This window comes from Anopheles moucheti, chromosome 3, assembly GCF_943734755.1.
Source record: "Anopheles moucheti chromosome 3, idAnoMoucSN_F20_07, whole genome shotgun sequence".
In the NCBI taxonomy this organism is placed as follows: domain Eukaryota; kingdom Metazoa; phylum Arthropoda; class Insecta; order Diptera; family Culicidae; genus Anopheles; species Anopheles moucheti.
Window position 1 is genome coordinate 40,892,696 of NC_069141.1, and position 26,848 is coordinate 40,919,543.

The window sequence follows — 26,848 nt, forward strand, 5'->3', positions numbered from 1 at the left end:
AGTAATTTGAGTGCTTAGATTTAAAACTGCGTGGCGCAGTGGCGCATGAAACTGTGATGAAATCATAGAGACACCAAATTATCGCTCGGGAACGTTGTGAAATCAGAAAGAAGTCGTGGCTCGCGTTCTCTTTTAACTTCGTCCTATGATTTCAAGCAGAATGAAGTTGAACAGAGTGTGTGATGTGGGAAATTGTTCATGGGGCAAATTCACAATTCACCATAGGCCCACCATGTTAAATCTATATCGTCCACCTAGTCCCTTTACTATACGCTTTAGGTAGAGGTCCTGTTTTTCAAACTAGAGGAACGCTCATAAGTCGCAATCACTCTCAAACAAGGGACTGATTTTCCTGCTGTGGGTTAAATCAAGTTCTCCACGTCCTTCACAACTTATATGAGTCCTGCTGAACTTATAGTAAAATTCTAACTGCAAATAGTCTATCAATCAAGTACGGGTCGCGATCTACCAACTATCATATCTATCAACTTCAATAGTAATCACATAAATAAACAATTCTCTAAAATCCTCATTGGTTGGCTGATTTAGAAAACAGCGGCAGGAGTTTACAGTGCCGAAGCTATCTGGATAATGAAAATATATTTTTTTTCCTGAACTCAGAATTTACTTCAAAACTGCTAATTGGGTTTCCATACTGCACAATTTCGCAGGAGCCGTTTCCAAAGGGACAGCACCAATGACGTTTTTTGAACGTAGAAGAAATGTCAAATTATACAACAGCATAAAAAAGTCCTATCGGGAGCAGCGGCTGGCGTAGTGCATATTATTGTGTGAAAAAGTTGCTAAATATCAACGTTCCAGTGTAGCATCGTTGGTGCCATTAGTAGCAAACGCTTTGAGCTATTCCCGGGCCGTGATATTAATTCGCTAGACGTGCTGTGAAGACAGATTTTAGCGGGCAGCATCCATTTTGATAACACAACGTTGTGCTAGCATGTTTACAGTAAACACACATCAGCACGGGAGTACGCGGGTAAGGTGGACAGGTGTAGGCTCTCCTCTATTCCTTGCGTGCGGAATTACGCAAATCCGCGCAAGATGCACGTCAGCATTCGTGATCTGAATCGTGTATTGATCGGGATCGATTTTCAACTTTTCTTCTCCGCAGCAAATACTGTTCCATCTATCTCAAATTACGCCACAACGTAGTACAATTGCCTTCAAGAAGTTGCATAGACAGCAACAACAGCAGCAGGGCAGGGAAGCAGTATCTCAGCTAGCGCAGCAGGACTTTGTTCCACGTTTGAAGAAGTCACTTGTCCAATTTTATACCGATGCGTTCCGAAGTTCAGTGGAGCCAGCTGCGTCGTCAGCTACGGCAGCGAAAGTGCCGTCGGAGGAGCTGTTCCGGTTGAAATTACCCCGCCGACTAGAGCGAAATCTACTGAAGCACTTCAGTCAGGTGGAACTATTGGGCAGTATAAAGGAAAACACGCCTTGGAGTTTAAACGTAACACCTAAAGTGAAAAAGGGAAAGCATGATGCAATCACTGAACATATAAGCTTCAGTGGCGAATCCGTGCAGAAAATTGCCCGAAACCTTCTGTCGCAGCGTACGAGCTGGAACTTTGTCCACCAGCGTGGCTTTAAAACGGTTCGTTCTATTAACGCCGAACAGAAGCGCAATCCGGCCTTATACACAAGAATGAAGGATGCGTTGGGTAAGAGATTATCTTACACTTTATCTCACAATTTCAACTTTACATGAATGTGTTTTTATTGCTTTGTAGGAAATCCACCCCCACCAATCTCGCACAAGTACGATCCGGTAGCCTACTCGGCACAAACGATCAGTCCTACGGCGCATGGCGAACCACTGAACAAGCTGCTGGCCGATGATCCGATGCTCTCGGATGAGCAGCGACAGCGATTGAAGATTGCTTTCGCTGAAGGCTACCTCACTGCGTCCCATCCGGATCAGCAGAATCGCTCTAGCAAGGCGATGAAGTATTTGAAATTCTTTCAGCAGCTGCTGATTATCGTCGTGTTTATCGGCATTTTCATTAGCATGTTTGCATCGCCAAACGGATCCGTGTTTAGGTATGTATCGGTGTAAATTAGTATCGTCGTCAACGCGACTGACCCAGCGTGTGACGTTTGATTTCTTTAGTAGAATACAAATTGGCAATCAGGTGGAGGTTGATCCGGAGGACATTACCGTAACGTTCGATGATGTTAAGGGTTGCGATGAGGCAAAGCAGGAACTGAAAGAGGTGGTTGAATTCCTTAAAAACCCTGGCAAGTTTAGCAACCTTGGGGGCAAGCTGCCCAAGGGTGTACTGTTGGTTGGACCACCCGGGACGGGTAAGACGCTGCTTGCACGTGCCGTTGCCGGTGAGGCAGGTGTGCCATTTTTCCATGCTGCTGGACCGGAGTTTGATGAAGTATTGGTAGGACAGGGAGCTCGCCGAGTCCGGGATCTTTTCAGTAAGTAGCGAAAGTAGTATAAGCAGTAGTATTTCTGTCAATCTTGCATTGTGTCGTTTGGGTGCAATGTGTCGTGTTGGATTTTTGCAGAAGCCGCCAAGGAACGTGCCCCATGCGTTATATTCATCGATGAAATCGATTCCGTCGGTGCGAAGCGTACCAACTCGGTGTTGCATCCGTATGCGAACCAAACGATCAATCAACTGTTATCGGAGATGGATGGGTTCCAACAGAACGAAGGTGTGATCGTGATGGGTGCAACGAATCGACGCGACGATCTCGATCAGGCGCTGTTGCGTCCGGGACGATTTGATGTGGAGGTGGTTGTGCCGACGCCTGACTTCACCGGTCGGAAGGAAATTCTCACATACTATTTGAGCAAAATTCTTAGCCGTGAAATCAACATCGATCAGCTTGCACGGGGGACGACCGGATTCACGGGAGCCGACATTGAGAATATGGTCAACCAGGCAGCTCTACGGTAAGAACGAAGATTAGCATTAAAAAACATCCTTTTTAACGTGCTTTCGCCAATCTGCTAGGGCGGCTATCGATGGAGCGGAAACAGTATCAATGAAACATTTGGAAAATGCACGAGACAAGGTACTTATGGGACCGGAGCGAAAGTCACGTTTGCCGGATGAGGAAGCGAACAAAATTACTGCTTACCATGAAGGTGGACACGCCATAGTCGCTTACTACACAAAGGTAAATCGGTGCGGTCCATAATTCTCGAGGTAAAGCTTTAACATAGCCTTTGCATTCGTGTGTCGTTGTCAGGAATCACATCCGCTTCACAAGGTAACAATCATGCCACGTGGTCCATCCCTCGGACATACGGCTTACATACCGGAAAAAGAACGCTACCATGTAACTAAACAACAACTACTGGCCATGATGGATACCATGATGGGTGGTCGGGCTGCGGAGGAATTGATTTTTGGAGCAGATAAAATTACATCCGGTAAGTAATGTTGACATTCACAATTTTAGTCAATGAGAGATGTACGAGCTTTGGTGGATCGTTTTCGCAGGTGCCAGCAGTGACCTGAAACAAGCCACTTCCATTGCGGCGCACATGGTTAAGGAGTGGGGTATGTCGGAGAGGGTAGGTTTGCGTACGATTGAGGGTCCGAAAGGATTCGGACAGAACGAGGTCCTCTCAGCTTCTACGATCGAGAGCGTCGATAACGAGATAAAGAAGCTGCTAAACGATAGCTACGAACGCGCAAAGGCGATACTGAAGCAACACGCCAAGGAGCATAAGGCTTTAGCAGAAGCGCTGCTTAAATACGAAACATTGGACGCTGAAGACATCAAAGCGATCATGGGCGGAGAAAAGTTGGCAGCTGATGAGAACTAAGGAACGAATGTCGATCTGTTTCAATAATGTGCGATCACAAAGTAAGGTCAGCTCTCGAAGCCAGCGCGCATGCTTACAACGCAAAGTGTTCTACCGATGGGAATCATATATGTGTGTGTGGAAATATAATTCATCCCCATAGATTCGGGCGGCTAAAAACGAGCTAAAAACGTAAATGATCTTACAAAGTAAATTGCAGTAAGGGTTGAGGTCTTTCAGAATGTTTGACTATGCCCGTAAGTTGATTTTTGTACGGTACCAAGACTCCCCCCACACTTCCCCTTGATGATATAGTTCGACTACAGTACGATTTATGTTGCTAATAAGAAGCATAACAAAGGATCTAATGCGAACGCGGTAAATCGCCTGTTATCCATCGAATATGAAGTTATAAACTCTTACATAAAAAGATATATACAAGCGTGTATATACATATACATATTATTTCTTAGGTTGCACGCTTTATCAAAAATATTCGAAGGCCCATAACGTGTGAAAGGCTAGTAAACTGAAAAAAATGAAAAAAAAACTCGAAAGTGAAAATAGAGCGCACGAAGGACACGCGCTTTTGCATCGCTTTAGGATTGAAAATAAAATACTGTTATCAATAATGAAGTGGTTTACTTAGTTTTTAATTGCGTATGAAACAACTGTAAAACGGATCAAAATTACTGTCACTAAAACGGATAAAATATTGGACGCTACATTCCATTTGTGCAACTCAAAAATTCGAACAGCCATGGAATGATATTGATATTTTTAGTGTATTTATTTATTTGCATAAGTCACAATCTCTCTCACAATCGGAAAAGGCCTTTGTTAACGTCGAAATGTTCATTCTGCATCGCGCTTTTCAACGATACAGTCCATTAGTTCCTGCTCTCGTTCGATAAGCCCATCATCAAGATCCCGAGTGCCTTCAGTGCCACAGTTGGGGTTGACCTTGTCCTTGCTGCACTCTTCGTAAGATTTTTCCGACCCCTTTACCAGTGTACTCACATCATTTGCCAGCGAGCTGAAGCATTCCTTAATCTAAACGAGCGGTACAAAGTGTTGCTTAATGTAGGGCAAACACTACCAAACGATCATCGATTTGTACTGTGTTACCTTGGAATACTTCTCAATCGAGCTGACCAGATCGATTGTTGGATTCATCAATCGTTCCTGAAGGCGAGCCAACACGAAGGACTTTAAATATTTGTCCTTCATGCTAACCTTCATGATATTTTTCAGCAGCTTGTGTACCTGGTTATAAGTATTTCTGGGCGATTCTTTTCCATCTGCAACAAACGATGGAACCATGTGGACATTCAAGCAGTTTAAATAAACGCAAAAAAATGGATACCTTCTGCCCCGCCTTGTTCGTCAGCAGCATCAGCAGCTCCTTCTTCACTACCGTCCTCATGTCCTTCGGCATCTCCTTCCTTTGCGCCTTCGGTTCCTTCGTCACCATCACTTTCGGTACCCTCTGAATGTTCTTCTGGAGAGGATTCCGATTCGCCGGTGTCGTCACCTTCTGTTTCACTACCATCTGTACCGGATTCAGCATCGGTATCTACTGCCTCCTCTTCCTGGGTGTCGTCCGTGGAAGCGTCTGCAGCTGAAAATCATTATGGGTAAAACGATCTCGATTGCAACCGCCCCAATTTACCGTCGCTTAGTTCGGTCGATGTTTCTTGATCGGGAGTCTCCTCGGACGGCCGAGCGGACACGATTAGCGCCACGCAAAGCACGCTAGCTAATAGGAGCAAAGACTTCATTGTGTATTCACTGCCACGATGGAAAATCAAATCCAACTGATGATCTTTGCTTTTCATTCGTATCGTTTTTATATGGGAAAAGGTCGATCGTACATCATAGAATCACCCGTTGTTGATACAGCTTTATACATGCAAAACAAATGTAAACGTTAGTTTAGTAAACAGCAGCTGCTAAACAAACATGGTGCAATAGAAGGAAGGATTTGTGTTCACTAATGACTCAAGCGAAACATGAATACAAAGTCTTATTGAGGTATTGTAATTTAAACTTTGTGGGTTTTCTACAGTTGTTGATGTGTTCTACGATGAATGTAGTTCTCTTGGTATTAGCATCCTACCTGCTGCCTCGATATCAAGATAGAGAAGTTTATGCTCAAAATTTGCGCCATGTGAGGCAAAGTAAAAATCGTCTGTTTTTATCCAGTGTTTTAGAGTTGCAGCGCAATGAAAATGTTGAAATGGCATATCTGTTCAATATGTATAACTTAATTAAGTTTCAGTTCTATTTGTATGGTTTATGTTGGCCTAGTGTGTCTGAAACAATGAATTTTCGCAAGAGTTTTTCGGGCCTCGCCGTGTCGGGGGCCCCAACAAATTTGTGTAGTAGTAACTTTCCACTTTCCACATGCAAAATTTTCCTCTTCCTTTCGAAGAAACTTGGTGACCGAGAGTGTAAATTGTTCAGTGTTTTCATCGGAAAATGTTTGCCACGTATTTTTGACCAAAATTGTTGTTTAGACTATTAATACGGTAAGATTAGTGTTTTAAGATGTAGAAAAAGACAATTTATTATAGGACTTGTAAATTCAGTTCACCAAGAAAGAAAATCTACAGCATTTCGGATGAGGAACGATGTAACAAAAGAATAAAAATCTCTGTAAAGTTTAGCATTACACAAATAACAAAACAATAGCTCATAAAGTATAAAAAGAAGCTAAAAGAAGAGAAAACAACTTGCAATATAAATATAAATATAAAAAAGGTTACTTTAAGGTTAGGTTACCACAGAATTTAAAACAAAACTTAAAAAGAAATATTAAGAATGTAAATAAATTACCATTAAAATTGGAATTTATGTAAAAAACCAGATAAGATAATTTGTTATAACTTCATTAAAGCCTTAGCTGTTTTCGCTTGACTTGCATAATTACCAAATATTTTCAGTTCAAATTAGCTAAGTATCATAGGTATAGTACAGTGAAGATTTATGTTCTCGTTGAAACAGATGTACTTTAAAACACACTTTTATTAATTTCAACTATTCGACAACTTCAATACTAATTCACCTTCTCTTAAGAAAATGAAAACATATTACTAAAGGGTGCACTCCAACGCATTATTGCATCATTTAATTGTTGACGAGTGCAAAGCGGTGACTTAATGGCAACATGTGTGTCACCGTACCCTGTTGAATTGTCACGAGGTTCACGTTAATTTCCACTACGAAATTATGCACTATCCGTGAAATTATCTTTCCCCTCCACATTTACTACTGCTGAAACTGCTGGCAACTGAATGTGCCGAATCTAAAGCCGTGTTTAGCTTTACTGTAGCTGTAATCTGTAGCACAAATGCTTCTTAAAAATAGAACCATGCAGAAAAATAACTATTACATTATTTAATGAAAAAAAACATGTTCATGTTTGTTTTTAGTATCTTTAATTTCATTCTTTATTAATACATTCCAGATTTATTTGACTGGTGTATCAAAGTACATGTGTGATATTTGCATACCACGGAAGAGGTAGCACCTAGTAGGTTGCTCGAAAACCACCGCAAAATCGCTTCGAAAGGTACCAGTTTAGTACCGGAAGAGGTAGCACCTAGTACAGCAATAATTTTATGAATTTCATTTTCCAGTGCTATACCGTCCATTTTGGATCCATTCATAATCAGCAAATTATGCTCTTTCTTCTCGTTGGCGTAACGACCTTTTATCTGCGGCGGATCAAACGGTAGGCGGTGCAGGCGGTCGCCTAGGGCCTCGCCATGTCGGGGGCCCCAAAAAATGTGTGTAGTAGTAAAAGGTGTATACATAGGCCCCCTCTCCTTAGGCTAGAGGGGGCCCCGAAGGGTACCACAAGAGGCCCCTGGGGAAATTTGACCGCGAATTAACAGCAGAGCTAATTTATAAATTGTGCTATAGCACAAAATCTAATTAAAAAGGTAAAAAATCTATCGATAATATCTTCCTTGGTTTAGAAAAAAGTATAAATACAAATAGAAAAAACATTTGTTTCTATTTGACTAGCTATATCGGCCCGGTTACACGGCTACGCAAGAGAAGCATACAGTGTACTCAAACTCCTTCTTCTTTATCGGCACGACATCTTCAGGATGTTGAAGCCTACCATTTATGACTTTTTATTACATTATTTACCCGTGGGATAGTCAATGCTGCGTACGGAGGTTTGGTGGTCCAGATGAATTTTTTCCGTGGTCCTGTCTTGTGCAGACCGGCTGCGCTACCAATACACCATCTGGCCGCCCCGTGAATCCTCATGTTCCCTATTACTTCAACCTATTCTTGTATTCTCTTTCTTGAACGGGATTTTTGAGCTCAAGATTTTCATATTTCATATTTCTATTTTTTTTTTTCTATCCGTTCTGGAAACGTATTGGTGACCTAGCCATGTCAGCACGACGTGCTCAACTGTGAGCGGGCCATGAAGAAGAAGAACAAATTAACAACTCAAAACAATTTAAGGTTATACATTCACTCAAAGCTCAAAACGGGTTGTTTTTGGGATGTCTAAAAAAGAAAAAAAAAACTATCTCATATAATTGGTGCGTAATGTTTACTTCTTTCTTTCTTTTGGATTGTCGGAGGAGAGAATCTTCATAGAGAACCCACTTCTTTGCCAAGGAAGCCTGTTAAGACAGGAACCACCACAGTCAGGGAACTGTCCGATTCGCCGGAGCGCCTACGGACTAACAACTCCTCAAGCCTCAGAAACCCATGCCGGATGGTCCGTTAGGACATTTACGTCAGCATGGGCCCTCTGGGTACATATGCCCCACGGCGCCGCTCGATGATCATTGGTTAGATGTCAGGCGTTCGAGATGATCACGGCATCCACACGGGAGTAATGAAACTATCCGTGCTTCAGCCTACTACCCTCGCGATTGGCAAAGCACGGTCCACGTATAGACTACATGGAGAAGGGGCTAATGATGCTCCTCCATGGTTCCACATAGTCACCCTTCGCGCACTCAACCTCACGAGTCTGATGCTGCAGTGGCGGGATTGCCCACGTGGCGCACCCCTACAGCGGCGCATACCACGATGTCTACGACCGAAAACTTCCCACAAGGAGCATGTTAACGGCCTCAAGCGTTCAAACCCCACGTAGACACCGATTTGTACACTTGCCGCACGATACACCTGTCAACTACCACCGTTGACTTATGCGTTCAAAAGCCGGTTGGTGTACCTGCGACCACTCAATTTTGTGAAAGGGGGTTCTGTGTGCGGGGAGCTAACAGTGAGGACTTTAGGTAAAGTAGAACAAAAGGGACCGTAGCATCCCTTCCAGTACCATTCGTCTCACATTATGTTAGCTTGGCCATGACACCTTGACCTTAAGCCCACAACAGAGAGGAGATACGGCGCATTGGCACCCTGGTGGCACCGCGCTTATCCCCAACCTTTACACTGCGCTTCATACAGATCAAGGTCGTAGTTGTATAAGCGAGACTCCGGATAACTAGTCCATTAGGAGAACTCACTGGCCTACTGCCGAGGATACGGCGCATTGGCACCAGGCGGCACCGCGCTTATCCCCTAACCCTGCAAAGGCCTCACATGACTGCGGAGGTGGTGCGCAGTCAATAGCGTTCAAAAACAACTACTCCCAAGATTGCATGTTTCTGCCCCGGCTGGAGCCATGATATGGCCTACTTACAGTGGTTGGATCGTTAAGGGCCGGGCCGGAAGCCTCCGGTTCCCGGTTTACACCCGTTCACGTTAACCTCTATATTTCGGCCCCACACCTACAGGACACGACGCATTTCAGACTGGACAATGAAGTCCAACTCCAACATCCTCCATGCTCGGTCCTGCTGCAGACGCGGCATAATTGGGTTTGAACGTAAGGCTGCTGCGCCCCCATGGGTGCAGCCCACCATACCGTTCCCAACACTCACGCCTGCGAAGACACAACGGATTTACGGGTTGACCTTTCATGTGGCACTGCAATTACCCGTGCTTGCTTGGATTTCTACACGTTGACGTCCGAGCACCGTGCAGATGCCTCCACTTCCAGTTCCAAATATCTCGCGGTCTCCTGCAGACACAACGGATTTTAGGGTAGACCTTCCAGCAGCCGCTCAACTGCCTTCTAGTTCCTACATCTCGCGGCCCGCAACCGTCCCAACTTAGTTAGGGCATACCGAGTTAGTGAGGCCCAGTATGTCCGTATCCAGCAGCGCCACGCGGAGGCGTGGGATCGGACTTTTGCCGGTGACTACTAGCGTTAGGTATCAGATCGCACGAGCACTTCACCGAGGGGAGGATAAGCACACCTCCCCCTGCCGCGTAATGTTTACTTAAATGATTTTAAATACAATATCCGACATTCTTCAGGGATTTTTATTTCGGAGCACGTTTCGTCAAAACCAACGGATGTACATAAAATTGAAAAATGAAAATTTATGTTGTTCAATTTTTCCTGAATTGAAAACGTTGAAGAATTTCAAATTCAAATGAGAAATTTCGTTGAAAAGTTCAAGTCTCCCGATTTGTAAGTTTCCGAATGATTTGTGGTTACCGAAAAGTCGGTATTTCGTAGGTTTGAATCGTTTACGTTGACATTACTACGTTTTCGGTTTGAACTGATTTCAGCATTTTATCAGAAATTCCGGAATTTTTATGAGTTAAGAAAATTCGATTTTTTCGTACATGGTGACTGTATAATATGTTGGTAAAGAGAGGTTTTATGTCTTGGACAAGGCAACATTAGAATTTAAATGTTCTTTCAAATGCCACAAATAAACCTAAGAACATGATACTTTGAGCGAGAAGTACAAATGTATGCATGGTGTGCCACATTTTATTACATTACACGTTGTTTACATTTCCCACAGATATTAAAAATACAGCCACTAGTGGTCACATAATGATGTACACATAAATAATCACCTCCTACATGTCTACAGCGAAGGAAATACTTTTTCGTTATCCTGTTAATCATTTACACATTTAAAAGTTTGCTTTCTGCGCACCCTGTGACCCCTCCGGTCCACAACAAAACGATACTTACAAAAAGTCTTACAAAATTTAGCACAATGTTTATATTAGTGACGCGAAAGTAACTCCCTATACTGGTGATTGTAATTGATCTTCGGCAGTAACGCTGTTCTTTCAACCATTCGCACGATATGGATTGATACGCTTTCCGACATATATGGTACAAAAGTAGTTGCGTTAGTATGCAGTTGTAAATTTAAAACTAGCTAGCTAAAATAGTTTATTTGTCCACGTATTATTATCGTAGCATTTCGTTATCAAGTATTTAAAAGAGTTAAAAAAGATCAAATAATACATCATTTTCGTCTAAATTAATACTAACTTTCACATTGACCATAGGTTATCCGATTTATTGCCTGTTGCTGATAAAAGCTGAAGACTTAGTTTGTGCTTTCTAGTAAACACATATAATACAACAAGCGAACAAGCGCAATCATAGGTAGCTATGGGTATCGGTCGATGCTGTACCGGTCAGATTTGGCGTGTTTTGATAAGGCACTTCTGTTACCTACTAAATTTAGTGCTTTGATCATATCGCTCGTTCATTTTTGCCTTGTATTCGTCAGTGATAACAGTGACCTGATTAGAAACAGTCGAAAAATAACCAAAACTTGCAACTCTTTTGCATAGCACCTTTGCAGTGTGTTTCTTCATCATTAGCCTTAGATCAGTCGGTTTTGCTTTAAGTAGTGTATTAACAGTGCGTGGATGAACTTGTATTGTGCCAATGATGGTATGATACTATCCCGCTGCTGTCGTAATTGGCCGATCAATCGCGGTATGTCAATGTCCTGGTAATGGAAGAAAACAGCCAAAGAAACAAACATATTATTATTATGTTTTGTGTTTTATCGTATCATCGATGAAATTAACGTACCTGGTTATGATCCAGTGTGTACAGCAGCAAGTCAGCTACCAAAGTCACACCCGTGCGACCACCACCTTCATTACAGTGTATCAACACTGGTGGATTGGTATTGTGCGATGGTGGAACCTCCGCAATTGACGCCAACCGAACGGAATTCAATTCTTCCAAAAATCCTGAAATTAAACACACATTTTAGTATAACCGCATATAGTGGCATAGTAAAAAAGGGTTTTCTTACCCAAAAAATGTCCAACATCACCCGGACAGTTTTGGTCGGCCCACTCCGTATACGATAAATGCCAAACCGATCGGTAACGACGGCTTTGTGTGTGGTACACGCGCAATTTGCTCGTTGTGCAGCGATCTGTTTCTTGGGAAAATTCGCGCCATACTTGATACTATAAACGGAGAACGAAACAATGGTAATTTTAACAAATTGAGGTTAGTAAGGAGCAGTGGCAATATTTCTTACCTGCCCGTACTCCAAACACCGTTCACTTGTTTGTGGGATATAGTTTAGCTCTTTGGATAGTTGCACCAGTAAATAGACATCCGCCTCCCAGACGCATTGCCAGAATATGTTTGTCGTCAGTGTGTCGTTCGGGCTCTCGGCGACTATGTAGAATCTCTGCTTGTTACCAACCGTGCTCTGGGTGAGTAGGGGATGTTAATGTTAGTTTAAACCAAATATTGTAATTCCATAAAGAAATTCTTGTAACACACTTACTGTTATGTGAGAAGCATTCACGTAGCCCATACGATTATCCCGTGTCGGTGTTAAACGCACTCGATTATTATCGTACGGCAGAAAGGACGAATCGAAGTTCTTGTTTTTATTATCCTCCGCTAAGGCACAGTTATAGATGGCGCTTTCACTACGCTTAGGAATGCGCTCAAATTCACAATACAGCTGAGGATCGGCCAGTTTCGATTCCAGTAGCGAGCACTAGAGAGAGAGAAAGAGGAAAGATTTATACAATATTAACCTTGCCAGCTAAAACAATGTCGCAACTTGTCATACATACCAATTTCTCTTTGCTGATATTAGCCGGCAGTGGCTGTAATCTTGGCAATCCCGTTGACCAACGATGGCGCAGCTGCCCTCCGTTCGCTCCCTCGTTCATGGAAGAGTTAGCACTTCCACCGCTTCCACTGCCATCTACGCTCGGATCCACGGAGCCTTTCTTTTTGCGATCCTTCTCCCGACCGAGGGTGGCACTCTTCTGTTTATCGGTGGAATTCTTCGATCGACCGCCGAGTATTTCCCAGATGCGCTTCCGCTTCGTTTCTTTCACGGAAGATGTCGTGGCGGTGGAGGTGTTGGCCGAACTATTGTTATGAGTAGTGTTGCGACTAGTTGTACTGCCACCGCTACCACCGAGATTGGTCGATCCCGTAATCGAACTGATGCCGGAATCATTGTGCCCATTTCGAACGCTACCGCTCTGGACAGTTTCGTTCAGTGTGTAGCTGGAGAGTTGTGAAGCATCGAGCACATTGTTCGATGAATGTGACCGGTTAATAGCAGTAGGTTCCTTGGCCGCGGTAGCGTTGACCGATGCCGTCGTTGTTGTTGTCGTGGTAGAACTGTTCAGTTGGGCGTCGATACTGCCGGAATGATTGTTGGTATGGTGCTTTGGCACATCGGCTAATGATGGTGCCGGTGGACCCATTGCAGTGATCGATCCTTCAGAAACTCGCTGATGTGGCATTTGCTGGCGTCCCGTTGGCTGCTGTTCCTGTGTTTGTTGCTGATGCTGCTGCTGTTTGGATGGTTTGTGCTGAAGCTGTTGCTGTGGTTGTTGGGCCTGAGACTGAATGTTAAACATGGCACCATCCATAGCACTCGCCGGCGCACTGGTACTGGTTGGTGTTTGTGGTTGCGGTGGTGTAGGAGGCATCGGTCGCATCGTCGGCTGATGCTGCACACCTGGAGCCGACTGAACGCTTGCCGTTCGGTTCCTTCCCTCTCCCAGCGCATCGTTGTCATCTTTCCACGGCAATGGAACGTTTTCATAGATCGGTTCGATCGATCCATTGATATGTTGAGATGATCGGTTGAGGTGCGTTTTGGGGGCCAATCCGATATGACCGTTCGCGGTAGTGTGGTAGGACGGATTACTACTATCACCGCCGGGTGTACTTCCACTTGTAAGCAAAATATGCTCCATACCTCCGGGAACGTAATAGTACACATTGCCGGGCGCACCTTGATTCGCAGCCGATATTAGACCTGCTTTAGTTGATGTTAGATTCTCCATAAAGTTTAAATTTTCATACGTCCCGTGTGGCAACATTGTTTGGGAATGGTGCAACTGGGCGTGAGGGTTGCCAGCCGTTGCCAATCCAGGATAGCATACTTGGCCACCGCTCTGCGATAGATGAGCAATTTGTAGCTGATGATGCTGAAGGTGCGCCGCATGATGGTGGTGATTCATCAACGGACGGGTTGACACTAGATCGGGACTAGAACCGGACACTTGCGCACTGCGCAGACCGAGCAGAGCACGATGGGAAGCCAAATCGGGCGTTGAAGTCGAGCTGAGTCGATTGGCGGGATATGGCGGAGGTGGTTTTACAAGGCGCATCATTTTAAATCGATGCGTCAACCCATAATCGGACGCATCCGAGTAGTGTGGGCCGATTATATGCGTCGTCGTATGATGCGTTACGTCCGGATACGGTTGCTGGTGTACTTGTTGGGTGGCCGACTGTTGCTGCTGTTGCTGCAAATGCTGACCGTAGTAGGACACATCCGGCTGGCTACCCGTAATGCCGTACTCGAGATGATGTCCTGCCGGTGCGACCTGTTGCTGATGCTGTTGCTCCTGTGCCGCGAGCATCTGCGAAGCGGACAGGTGCAATAAATTCCCATTCACCAGCCGCACATCGTTGCTGCTGGAACGGTACTTTTGCTGTATAGCCGTCTCGTAGTCGGGCGCTGGTCGATATGTCGGCAGGAGCGCTTTTAGCCGATCCCGATCGGGTGTTAGATTGTTGTTGCTTAAATCCAAACATGACGAACTTTGGGCACGGTTTATGAGTGACGCATTCGAACCGACCGGATTCAAACCCCAGCTGGAACCCATCTGGTTCGAGTACTCCAACGGTACCGCGGTATTGGAGGTCGAATTGAGGTTAATATCGAGCCCGGAGGAACGCGACGATTGCATCATATTTACCGGATTGACATTGTTGAGATTATTGATGCTTCCGCCCACGCCGGTCGCAATGGTGATATTGCTAGAGGATAAGTGACCACCACCGCCACCGCCTCCAGGCTGCGTGTCCACCATTGGATGCTGCTGATGGGTCGCATTGTTCCACATGCTCGACGAGTGCGATGCCAGCTCGTGTGTGCTCGGCCAACTGGTCGTCCCCATAGTCGAACCCTGGTACGGAGGCTGAGATCCTCCCGGTGATGGACTAGGTTGGTGTTGCTGTTGCTGCGCGTGCATGTACTGCTGTTCGCTTAACAAATCATCCCGACTGTCGTTCAAATTGTCACCCATGTTCTGGAACAGATTCAAGTTCATCTGGCTCGCCTGCGTCTGGTTCTGCTCGTACGTCACGAAGAACCGATGCTGCAGCGCACACAGCTTCCAGATGTAACGACCGGTAGCAACGTCTGCCACGGTGAAGCCGGCGCTTTCCCGTGGCACCGTGCACTCAATGTTGAACGCACGCTTGTGGTTCACCACGTTCGTAATATCACGCCAGGGGTAAAACTTGTTTGTGTCACTTGCAACTATGATGCCCGACACTGAGATTCCCAACATTACCTCCAGCCCGGTTTCGTTTTTCGCCGTGAATGTTTCCTGACCGTAACCATCGAGCTGCTGACAGGCGGATATGTACAAACTTTCTGCGTCACCCTGCGTTACGTTGTGTAGTTCATGTGCTTGCTGGATCACCTGTTCGGTAAGTGCCTCCAGCAGGTTTGCATGGACCATCTCATGTGGAAAGGATAGCAGCGTCTTCAGGTACTCCACCGTGTGTCGATCCTGATGGTTGCCATACTCCGCCTGACGACTGTAGTTTGCCAGTATTACCACCTGCCGAGGGTCACAGTTAATGCGACCCTCCACAACATCGTGCTTCAGCTGCAGGAAGTAGTAATTTCTCGTACCCTCGTCCTGTATCAAACTGACACCCGAGAGGACGTAGTACATTACGCGCAGGTGTAAAATCTTCGAGTTGGCCGAATATTTTTCCAGCTGGCGACTCAGCGGACGCTCCAGGTCCACCCATCGCATCTCATCGATCGTGCCTTTGACCACATAACGGAGACCAAAGAACTCCGGTTGTTGGATCGATATTCTTTGGCACACGTTTTCCAGACATTCTTGGCCAGTGCTTTCCGAGCTTAGCGTACAGTCGATCTTGGTAGATGAGTCTGAAAACATGGAAACAAGATCAAATAATTAAATCCATACAATAATCCAAATCAAATAATCCATAACCATACAAAATTAATGGCAAGAACTAAAATGCATTTAATTACAATTGAAGTGGAGTTTAAAATGCAAATTAAATGTTAATGTATTCAAAATTTTGACCCATACTAAACATTTCTTCCTTTTTATTGGTATGAAAATCAATTTTCGACAGATATAATGAGACAAGTTAAGATTTGGTATCGATGATCTGGTATTTCTTAGGAATTTTCACCTCGGATACCTCGGAAGTTGTTGAGCCCGTAATTTCTAGAGCTATTTTATCAATCCGCACGAGGTAAATCAGTGTAAAGAAATAAGGAGAACGATGGTCTGAAAATTCCAAGGCAGACCAATCACTAAAAGAACGGCTGGTGTTTGGTCATTCCTACTTGCAGTAAGGAATACGGAGTTGTGTCAAGATCTCCTTTCGTCTTTAACGCCGAAATATCGGATTCGACTTCAAAATCCATCCAGAATGGTATCCGAGATTCGGACTATTGGACTCCAGTCGGTCTCGAAACGAATGGACGATGTTAAATGTAGTTGCCCATGCTCCGCAATACCTCATGGCCGATTGCAGTATGGATCTCCTTTCTTCACCAACTAGTTGGAGTTAATCCGTAATAAATTACGGAAAGTTGGTTTCATTCGAGTCCGCAAAAAAGTAGATTTCTATTCTACGTCCTAACAATGATCCTAAATTACGCTGAGGTTCTGCAGATACGGTGATCGATGATCGGTGATTGGAGGCCTACACCGACAACAGCGTTGGTATTACGCTAGGTTATGATATTACTTTCAACCAGGTTTCCTACAGCCTGAGTAAACTTTTCTACTCAATACACCTCATGCGACTATCGAGCTATACTAGCGAACTGAGACTACATAAAACCGAATTAGTTGCAGAACTTTACAATGTGTGGAAGGACAATGGACAAGCTGCTACAATGATGGGCTTTTAAAGCTGTACAAGTGACTCATTATCGTACAGGGAATTAGACACTCAGTTAGACATTCTTTTGGGTCGCTGGAAGAGGCTATTTGGTATTCCCATATTGAGATGTAGTGATGACGGTGATGCGTTCACTTGAAAGGTCAGCATATAGGAATGGCAAACGATGGCACTAGTGTTGGGCGGATCGGATCGGATCGGATTCTGGGATTGGATCCTTCATTGGATCAATCCGGATTCGATCCTAAATCCAGGATCCTCTGGATTGGAATCCCAAACAATCCTTTTCGATCCGGATCTGTCATGACGGGAATCCGGGATCGAAATCCAAAACAAGAGTCCGGATTCGGATCCTTCAGAATCCGGATTCGTCAATACGAGAATCCGGGATCGAAATCCAAAACAAGAGTCCAGATCCCGGATCCGGATCTGTCATGATTGGAATGTGGGATTGTGGTAGGGATTGTTTTCGGATGCGGATATTTTATGATTTATTGCCTTTTTATTCTGTTCCATGTAAACGTATTTTCTCTAAGGCAGGACAAATTTACACGGACAGAAGAAATAGGCTACTCCCCAAAAAATGAATGAAATATTGTTTCTAAAGCATAATTTAAACGAGGAGGACATAGAAATAATTGGATAATTTTTTTTTGATAAAATTGTGATATGCTGATAATCTGCTGATGCTGAAAAATGATATTCTCATGAATGTTAAGTAATACTGAAATCGATACTGAAAATAATGAATTAAAAAATATTAATTTTTAAATAATGAATAAAAAAATAAATTTGATTTTCCTCTTTTTTTTGTTTAACAATAGCTCAATTGTGAACCCACTTTTTTTAATTCAAGAAAAAAATGTCGTATTAGCATATCCACTATGCATTTTCTTCATTTACAAAGCAAAGATTTTTTTGTGGTCATAAAAAAGTCTAGTAGGATTCGGATCGGATTCGGAGGATCGATCCCAAGGCGGATCCGGATCGGTCGGATCGCGTCCCACATGGGAGTGATTTTTCCCATCACTAGATGGCACTCAACCCGTAAGCCTCCTGTAGCAAGTCGAAAGCCTGAACTGGTAGGTAGCGGTTTCGCCGGATAAGTAAATAATTCCTTTGTAATTAAGGCATTACTTTTCTAAACACCTGTCCAGGAATAAACAACCAGCGATTAACAGAGCAATGTACAAGTATTCTGGGTTTTTTTCATGTTAACTCAATGTTAACTCAACACCTATTGCGATGTCGTACTGTCACCATCCATCTTATGTTCCTGCGAGATAGTGATAGAAAAGCAGCAAAACATTATTACCCATAGTGGATAAAGAAGGTTCATGATCGAGCATAGCTCCTTCCGCTATCACGAACCAATCATTCATTTTGTGACAGTAAATCATGGCAGATATCGATATGTTATTGAAAAACACATGGGGTTTTAGATTGTTTAACTCCGCTTATACATTCGAAGCGACTATTGATTGAAGTTCTGTTTGCATCTTTTAAAATGGACAAAAAAAAACCACCAGCAACACAAAAGTGTCTTTGTTCAGCTTAAACTCGCCTGTAACGCAATGCGGCAGTGCACGTTGGGTAGCTCTGCCACACAGAAATAGCTACTGAAAAGGTAAACAACGCATAACAGCACGGAGATTCCTCCATCAAACATACCGCAATTTCATCAACAGGTTAGTAATGACAACTTTGCTGACTCACACAACAAGCAACAAAAAACAGTCCCTTGCGCGACAATCACGCTGTTTAGTCTCCTCTCCCGTTCAAGGGCAACCTTGCCGATGCGATGATCGGTTGCGGCTGATGGGCCACAATACCAACAATTAAGCCATGATTGTTTAACCGGCCTAAGTACGTGCGCTTGATGGGCAGAGCGAAATAAGGCGAAGTTGGGCATATCCAGTCACCGGTAAACCTCCAGCGTACCGTTGGCCAATGCAGAATGTGGAATCGCAAAACAACGTTCCCTTATCGACGGAAGCGCATTCGACACAGCACGAGCATCACACATCGTCACTTCCTGTCTGACGCGCAGGTTCTACCATCTTTTGGCCAATTTCGGAGCCGAAGTTTCCGGGACACCCGAAGCGCTGATGGTACGTGTTTGGGGGTTGTTTTTCGACCAGCTGACCACAGCCACCACGTGCTGCTTCGGTCCGTACCGCTGCACGTACCGTTCGGTTTTATTTACCGATGCTGCTAAACCAGCACACAAATTAGCCCTCTTTTCGGAGCTTATCGGAAAGCACATTTTCCACCCGAAACGCCATTTTTCACGGCGCATTTACCACACATAAACCAGCGCGGGATCGGCTCTCTTTTCCAAAAGCTCGATTAATGTTTCTAGGGCGCTTCCTCCCAGTTACTAGCACATTTTACTTATCGCATATTTAAACCCATAAAAAATGTGTTTCTCACCAAACGCGGCAGGTCTATGACAAATTAGCGACTACGGCCAATGTTCTCTTATCATCACATTCCATTCCTCACTAACACACACACAATAACAATCACATACCTTAAACCGTACCGGGGGTTGTAAATTTGAATAATCTCCCGCGGCTAAGGTGTGCTCCGTCCGCCAACATCGTAGGCGACAGTATCTTATTTGTTATCCACCTCGCCCTACTTGATATGCAGCAGAGCAGTTATAAACAAGCAAGCAATGTACAATGTTTGAGGTAAATAGAATCTGCTTGTGGTTCACCCGTCCGTGGTCCGGAAAAGAATTCCGCGAGCAAACAACCACCAAAAACAGACACTTTTCTGACAGAGGCGCTTAACGGAGCTTAAGATCTCAAGGGCAGCGAGCACGAAAGATCTCCTCGCGCGCTACTTCAATTTTGGCTCCAGTGGTCTAACACACTTACTTAAAATGGTAACGGCTAACTGGAGCATGCTGTGTGGTTCGGGATTTACCGGTGCCGTCGGTGATGAATGGTGCTGGGAATGCTTTTGCGTACGTCCCTTTCCCTGGTAGCTAGGTCTCGGAGCAAAAACACTATTGCCAACTGCGAACTACCCACTCACTAAACACACATTCGCCGAGATGATCACATTGAGCGACGATCAACAGTACGCAAATTGGACTGATCAAGTTCACTGGATGTGGCAGTTAGCCGATAGAATTAACGTTCCTTCAATCGTAATGACATCATCGTCGAATGCCTTCAAGTATACCACACGGAGGCAGGCGGTCATTAAAATCCGCGGCATATACGGTGTGACGAAGCCGTCCGTTCCGCGGATTCCCAGTACGGTACTGCGACAGCACGTTCCACGTGCGAATTATTCACCGATGGGGCGGATGTATCGCGCCGCGGAATAAAACTGCACTGAGGCTGCTCTCTACGCCACTTGACTTGCCAATCGGCGCCAACCGGTAACAACGGGCAACCCGAAGAAGATACGCGCGCGCCTGGGAAGCGAAAGAAATCCACCCACCCACCGGCGTATGGGTAGTGTGCGGTTGTAGTGGTGTGGGCGATGAAACAACGAAACAACAGGAACAACACACGGCAAACACCACGCGGAAACTTCTGATCGGTCGATCTCTCCAGTGGTCTGCTGAGGCCGAACTAACAGTTATCACGCACATTCACGAGGAGAACGCAACGTTTCACACCACGCCAAGCTCGATGTACTCAATCACGGCTAGCGTCCGATTGCGGGCGTCACCTTCGAGACGGTGAACTGATAAGTGTTGGGAACAAAAAAACATGACGACGAGAATGCTTTTGTTAGCCACAAGATCTAATTTTTGTTCCAGAATTGAAATAATTCCTTATTATATTCGGACTTTGTTTACACAAAACCAGCTTAAAGCAATGATTCTCACGCGCGTTATTGAAAGCATGTATGTATGTTTCAATTCAATCCATTCATGCATAGAGAATATTAAATCTAACAGGAATGGTTGTGATGGTGATAATACCAAGGACCGACGCGATCTTTCACACGACGGGGCTGGTACCTATTCCCATCCGAACTTTTCCCCAATCATGTATATTCTACCCCGTGCTAATGCCATGAAGTCAAGCGATCTAGAAATCACAGACAGAGGGTTTTACAGGTAGTTCAGGTCGATTACACGAATATAGGGCTCTATTACATTAGCTGATTTTGAATGGATATTTTCAGCTCAAATCACTGTTGAGAGATTTTACCTAAGTAAAAACAGGTAATTGCTCTTAATAAATGTAGAATTTTTCATCGATGAAAACTATCCGTCAACGTGAAATACCAGGTTTTCTACGTGGTCTGGACTCTAATGTATGCAAAACACGAAATTTGGTAAATTTCTCTTTTCACTTTCACACTAATAGCCGTAATTCGGGTACTAGGTTATATCCCAGAAAGGGGTTGGGGAACGAAATGTATCCACAGGAATATAACAAATTTTGTACGATATTTCTTTAAACTTTTATATAAAAATCGTTACTAGAGCTGCAGTGTACCGTCCATTGGAGCAGACGGAAAAGCAGAAACTTGTGATTACATCAGGATATTCAATCTTAAATCGAAAAAGTGACAGAAAAATTATATCTAAAACCACATAACATAATAGCCCTAATAGTGTTCTCAGTATCACAACAGAACGGAGCACTTGTACGTAGGTTTTTGATGTCACATTTCCGTCTCTGATTTCAGCAAAATTCTACGGTGATCAGAAGAAAATATTTTGATCGATACAGAATACGCTATATAATTTACAAATGCAGGACCAACGTTCATCGGTGGTTGGTAGTTGTATATGATACCCTGTAGTAAGCTGAAGCCTTAAAGGTGAAGAATATGCTACAACCGTTTGTGTGATATCCAAGATGGTGGAAGCAAAAGTGAGTTTCTTCATGTATTTTTTCAAGTGGAAATTGCAAGGATACCAATAATATTCAGCTCTTATTATTAAAAATGGTAAACAAATATTCAATTTGTTTACTCCTATAAACTTAACAACCCATCGATTATCTCCTATCCGACAGGTAGATTCCTTAACACTCTCGCAATCCTATGAAATCATTGTGACTCACACACGTGGTAGTACAACTTCGTCAACACAAGCAGAAGACCGCGATGAAAAGTTGCATTCTTTAGTTATCTTGCGGAAGCATTGTAAATTCAGTTCTTTGAATGCGTTTGTCGTCACGCATTCCTCCCGATCATACCATCAGGTAGGCGCAAAGTACGTCGTAAGTACGTGAATCTGGGGTCTAGCCAGGTGAGGCCAGCCGCCTACAGTGAGGTATTACATTTCTTATCAACCCTCCCCCGTTTACAGCAAAGCATCGCGGCAAAGACCATCGATATCGAGCTACGAAAAAACGATGAAGACGTACGACTTAAGGTATCTGCCGCCTTTGCCTTTTGGGAAGGGGGAGAGTACGGTGTCCGTCGTGTGCGCCACCATACAAAGAAGAAGTTGTTTTTTCCTGTTTTACCAAGCGTAGGTGTCACTGGCATTGGGCTGTCAGAGGGTGTATATGAGACGCGATTCCACTTGATGCTGAAAGTGGCCACCAAGAAAGTTTGCCTTTTCTGTCCATTGGACTGGCAACGATAAAATTGAATTAAATTTCCCATAGGGGCAAGGATTGATTGAAGTTTTCTTTAATGAAGTCTTTCGAGTCATGAGTCAACAAAAAATATATATAAATAACATTCGTCTCTGGCACTTTTAAATGTGTATCATATTCAGTGAATCAAAGACCAAATGAAGTTTATTCCAAGCACGAGAGTTTATTGACATGTAAACAGCGCAAAAACGGGTCAATTGAGTTTCTTAACGGGTAAGAATGTTATCGCTCATCCCTATCTAACCCGCAGTTTGCTGTGACGCTGGGCTTCCAGAAAGCTTCTTCGTGCATTGCGTACTGTTATCAAATGTGTGCAATCAAACATACAACAACCGAGCCATGGCGAAGGAGAATGCTTTGATAACAGTGGATGAATGTCAACGCTGCGGTTGAGATAGATGGTCGAGTTCTTTCAGATACCGGTCGATGTAAATATTTGCTTCGATGTTTGTACCACATTTGCGCCGCCGCTGCGTGCAAGGTGGTGTAATCATTTCGCATTCTTTGTCTGCCACTTGTCGTTTCGTTTCAGGATGTTAATCAAGCGAATCTTGTCACCGTGCACCGTACATAGATGTCGTCTTTAAATTGCTCTCCATGTTTTGCAGCTCGGAGATTACTACTAAATATACCTTCGGGCATAAGAGAATGGTGCATGTTATGCTGTGCTGGCGTGAAGGTCTTATCTGACTCTGCGATAAACAATGTGGTTTAGTCTTTTATGATGGAACAACAGCCTAAGAATCCGGAACATTAGGAACTAACTAAAATAACTTTTCTAAACCAACTTCTTCCAAATCCGTTCTCTGTAGCTATTGTATAAAGTGAGAAACATAGAGCAGAATAAGTCATGTAATTTCATGACGAATAAAACTAGACAACGTCATTCAAATTAACCAGATGCTATCAAAGTCATACGATTTCGCACAAGCAGAGTGAAAAATCGTTACATCATCATTTTCTCATGCACTTCTTAACTAGTTTGCTAATTAAATAGCTTTTAGTCATGTCATGAAAATGACGCTGGATGATTCAGTGCGTAAAATACTTTTAAGTCTACCAAATGGACGTGAAACTACTCTAGACAAAGTAAAAGTGTAAAATTTTAAACATCATAAATATAAGCAAATATATCCGGAAATGTGAGGCTGAGATTCGGTAGATAGTTTCGGAGACTGTTCCTTGATGAGTTTGTTCACAAACGCTTTCAAACCTCCAGATCCATGATTCTTCCCAGAGAAAAAATATCTCCTCATACCACTGGTATTTTTGGACCCAATCCTGCTAAGACCCTTTTAACTACATCTTCAGATTATAGTTTTTTCCATGCAGAGGTTAAGGTTCTGTTGTAACGCAGACCCAGCTAAGGTTGATCAATAAGGCAAACCACATTGTATTATGAACGCAAAAAGACGGTAACTGTACAATTTTAAAGAATCAACTTATGTTAAACTTAGACTTAACTGGTTTGACCACAATCCAACAGGAAGTTGATGATCGCAAGCATAAAATGAACTTTACGTAAAGTTTCCCGAAAAGCATTAAGTTGTCAAAATGTGTCATCTCTTGCATAATGATGTCATTAAGCTAATTAATTTTAAAATCTGCTTTGCTCATTTTTTTTTTTAAGAAGAGAAGAAGCTTTGCTCATAAATTATTACTCCACAGCATATATTTTTTTGCTATCTATTTGTTAGCCGGCTTTGGTCCATAGAACGACGATAGAGAAATTGATCATTTAATATGCATTATTCGTAAACTGGAGAGCGTGCTGATGAAGATGCGTAGTTGAGTAACCGGCAACTGTAGCCTAACGACACCTCAATGGGCTCCAACAAATTCTGGCAGGTTGATTTGCACACACCCGGTGCACAGCCACGGTTTTATGTACTTTGTCTGCTGTCGTTTGTTTATTGTTTTTTTTCTTCTTCTACCTCCCCCTTACGTCCTCATCCACCAATTCGAATCATGACTTTTCCCCATCGAAATCACTGGACGATGACGACGATGGGGGTGCGGTGGCACAACGAGCGCTAGAGAAGCGTAGGGGCAACGCAGTGAACCAAGTTCACTAATATTATACGGTGACGTCTATTTGTTATTCAGCGCCGTGGAATGCCATCCCCATGCGTGGCATCGCAGTTTTAGTTTCAATGGTTCTCGTCACTCCCCACACACATATACAGGTGGATAGAGAGGAATGTTTGACTAGCGCTGGACAATTCTGTCGCGATCGTGCGGGTCTGGTTGGTTGGATCGCTGGGGACCGGATGTTTATGAAACAATAGTTACCCGATCTCTAACTATACCCAAATATTATTGAATGAGAGTTTTGATACGATTATTATTATCTACAACCGGTGCGGTAATTCAATACTGGTTAATTGCCGTTGTTATGTTACAGGTTATAAGTTACTTACCCAAATGATCGACGGATATGACGAATAGGCTCTTGGACATGACATTGTAATGGCGAGATTTCTTGAGCTTCAGGCGGAAAGGCATTTTGGGTGCTTTCTTTTATCTTTCTTAACGGATTATATTCCTGATGTTGCGATACGCGCACTTTCAGATGATTTCTGTCACTTATTTTAATTCTTTATTCTATCTTGCTCACCCACACACACACACTGTTCGATCGTTTGATCGCCGTTTGCTTAGATTCTGGATTCCCTCACCCACTTGAGCTTGGACTTGGTGATCGGGTCGTAAACTTTTTTTTCTTTCGCACTCCTACGACAGTTGACGCAGAAACTGATCTTGTCGGGATTGAAATCGGCTGACGGGACGGAGCGCACGCGCATTTACTTTAACCTACCACAGTTACAACTCACTGCAATGGATGGTGTGTTTCTCCAGGCTTAATAGCTTCTTTTTCCGTACCCGCAACTGCACCACACTATCGCCGTGAATTTTGGCCCTGACGAATCACCATAATGCGTAGCTAATTAAACACCTAGTCGCACTTGTTCGAGTGCAAACCGAGCAACGGGGTACAGCCTAGTGCATCAATTCCGCTCGCATGCACACCACTACAAACGGAATCACTGACCGCTGGCTGTGTGCATGTGCAGTGTTGCGAAGGGGTATTGGACCACGGCGGATGATCGCTACCGCACGCACCTATGCGCTTGCCGCGAGCTGCCCACACCGGCGTGCAGGATTGATGCTGACACCACCGATGACGACGATGATGGCGACGGTGACAACGACGACGACGACGACGACGATGCTACTACGATGATGGGTTTGCCCACTTTTGACACGACAGCTATTGCGGCGGTATTGCATTTACACTTCATTTTTGCTTCACTTTCAACATCGGCAGCAGTTGAGCGCGACCGCTACGGCTCCACGGTGACGCTGGAAACACTTTTCCAATGCCCAATGCCCCAAAACGCCACTTTTGCAGTGTGACACGCAGACAGCTAGTTTGCTTGGTGGCCCCGTGCGGATAGCAGTGTTGCTATTATTTTTTTCCTCTCTCACCGATGTTTTTTCCTCCCCGATGAGCTTTACGGTCTATTGCAAAAGGGACACATTCGGACGTCAAAGAAAGAGGCACCACATTCCATTAAAGCTTCTTTTTTCCGCTTCAATGCGAAGCATTTTTCCCTTTTGCAAACTGCTTGATCATCAGAACCGCTGCGGGCAAGCAAACGGAAGCACTTTGGAGCAGCCTTATTTTACCTCCAGCGTGTGCCACTTTGGAGCCAAAAACATAAAAAAGAACCACAGACACAACGCGGCACGGCGATCGATTTCTCTAAATTTATCAAACGAACAAACACACGGACAAAGTATCAACGTCGAAACTTTCTTCTCGATCGTGGCGCACGATCGGCCCACCTCACTTTGCGGTTAATGACTGGTTCTCACAGCATAACACACATTTTTACCACCAACCACCGTACAGCACACACCTGACCACTCGGACCGAACAGAGCACACAAATCGCATAAATCTAGTAGCTGCGGAAATTAATCGCTCCGAACGACCGTGCGCTTAGTGCGTACGCAGCAATGTTATGCAAACAGGGAGGAACGACGCGGCACACACCACAAATCAAAACCAAACCAACTTCTTCGTTGTCTTCTTTCTTTGGGTGCGTGAGCTGATTTCTTTCCCGGGAAATGGAGATATTGGAAGAAAATTGATCGGTACTAGCTAGTGGGTGAGATG

At 44.1% G+C, this 26,848-nt stretch overlaps 3 protein-coding genes across 4 annotated transcripts; 1 reads left to right on the plus strand and 2 right to left on the minus strand.

Annotated features, from left to right (window-relative positions):
- The first annotated feature begins 771 nt into the window (after positions 1-771).
- On the plus strand, positions 772-4,373 carry LOC128301009 (ATP-dependent zinc metalloprotease YME1L). 2 transcript variants are annotated; one of them, XM_053037295.1, is made up of 8 exons: positions 772-994; positions 1,130-1,682; positions 1,752-2,061; positions 2,132-2,448; positions 2,539-2,929; positions 2,991-3,156; positions 3,229-3,412; positions 3,483-4,373. In XM_053037295.1, exons 1-8 carry the CDS (start codon positions 956-958, stop codon positions 3,809-3,811), a joined length of 2,289 nt encoding a protein of 762 aa, XP_052893255.1. In that variant the 5' UTR covers positions 772-955; the 3' UTR covers positions 3,812-4,373. The 2 variants fall into 2 exon arrangements, with proteins under 2 accessions (XP_052893255.1, XP_052893256.1); XM_053037296.1 differs by having other exon boundaries at positions 2,135-2,448.
- Positions 4,374-4,556: 183 nt separating this feature from the next.
- Positions 4,557-5,602, minus strand: LOC128303765 (uncharacterized). The gene is made up of 4 exons (XM_053040826.1): positions 5,463-5,602; positions 5,157-5,405; positions 4,919-5,091; positions 4,557-4,843 (listed from the first exon to the last, which is right to left on the minus strand). Exons 1-4 carry the CDS (start codon positions 5,569-5,571, stop codon positions 4,646-4,648), a joined length of 729 nt encoding a protein of 242 aa, XP_052896786.1. The 5' UTR covers positions 5,572-5,602; the 3' UTR covers positions 4,557-4,645.
- Positions 5,603-10,608: 5,006 nt separating this feature from the next.
- Positions 10,609-25,806, minus strand: LOC128303448 (tyrosine-protein phosphatase non-receptor type 14). The gene is made up of 7 exons (XM_053040398.1): positions 25,087-25,806; positions 12,713-16,083; positions 12,415-12,633; positions 12,160-12,336; positions 11,926-12,085; positions 11,697-11,860; positions 10,609-11,610 (listed from the first exon to the last, which is right to left on the minus strand). The coding sequence occupies exons 1-7, from the start codon at positions 25,169-25,171 to the stop codon at positions 11,482-11,484; spliced, it is 4,305 nt and encodes a 1,434-aa protein (XP_052896358.1). The 5' UTR covers positions 25,172-25,806; the 3' UTR covers positions 10,609-11,481.
- Positions 25,807-26,848: the final 1,042 nt, after the last annotated feature.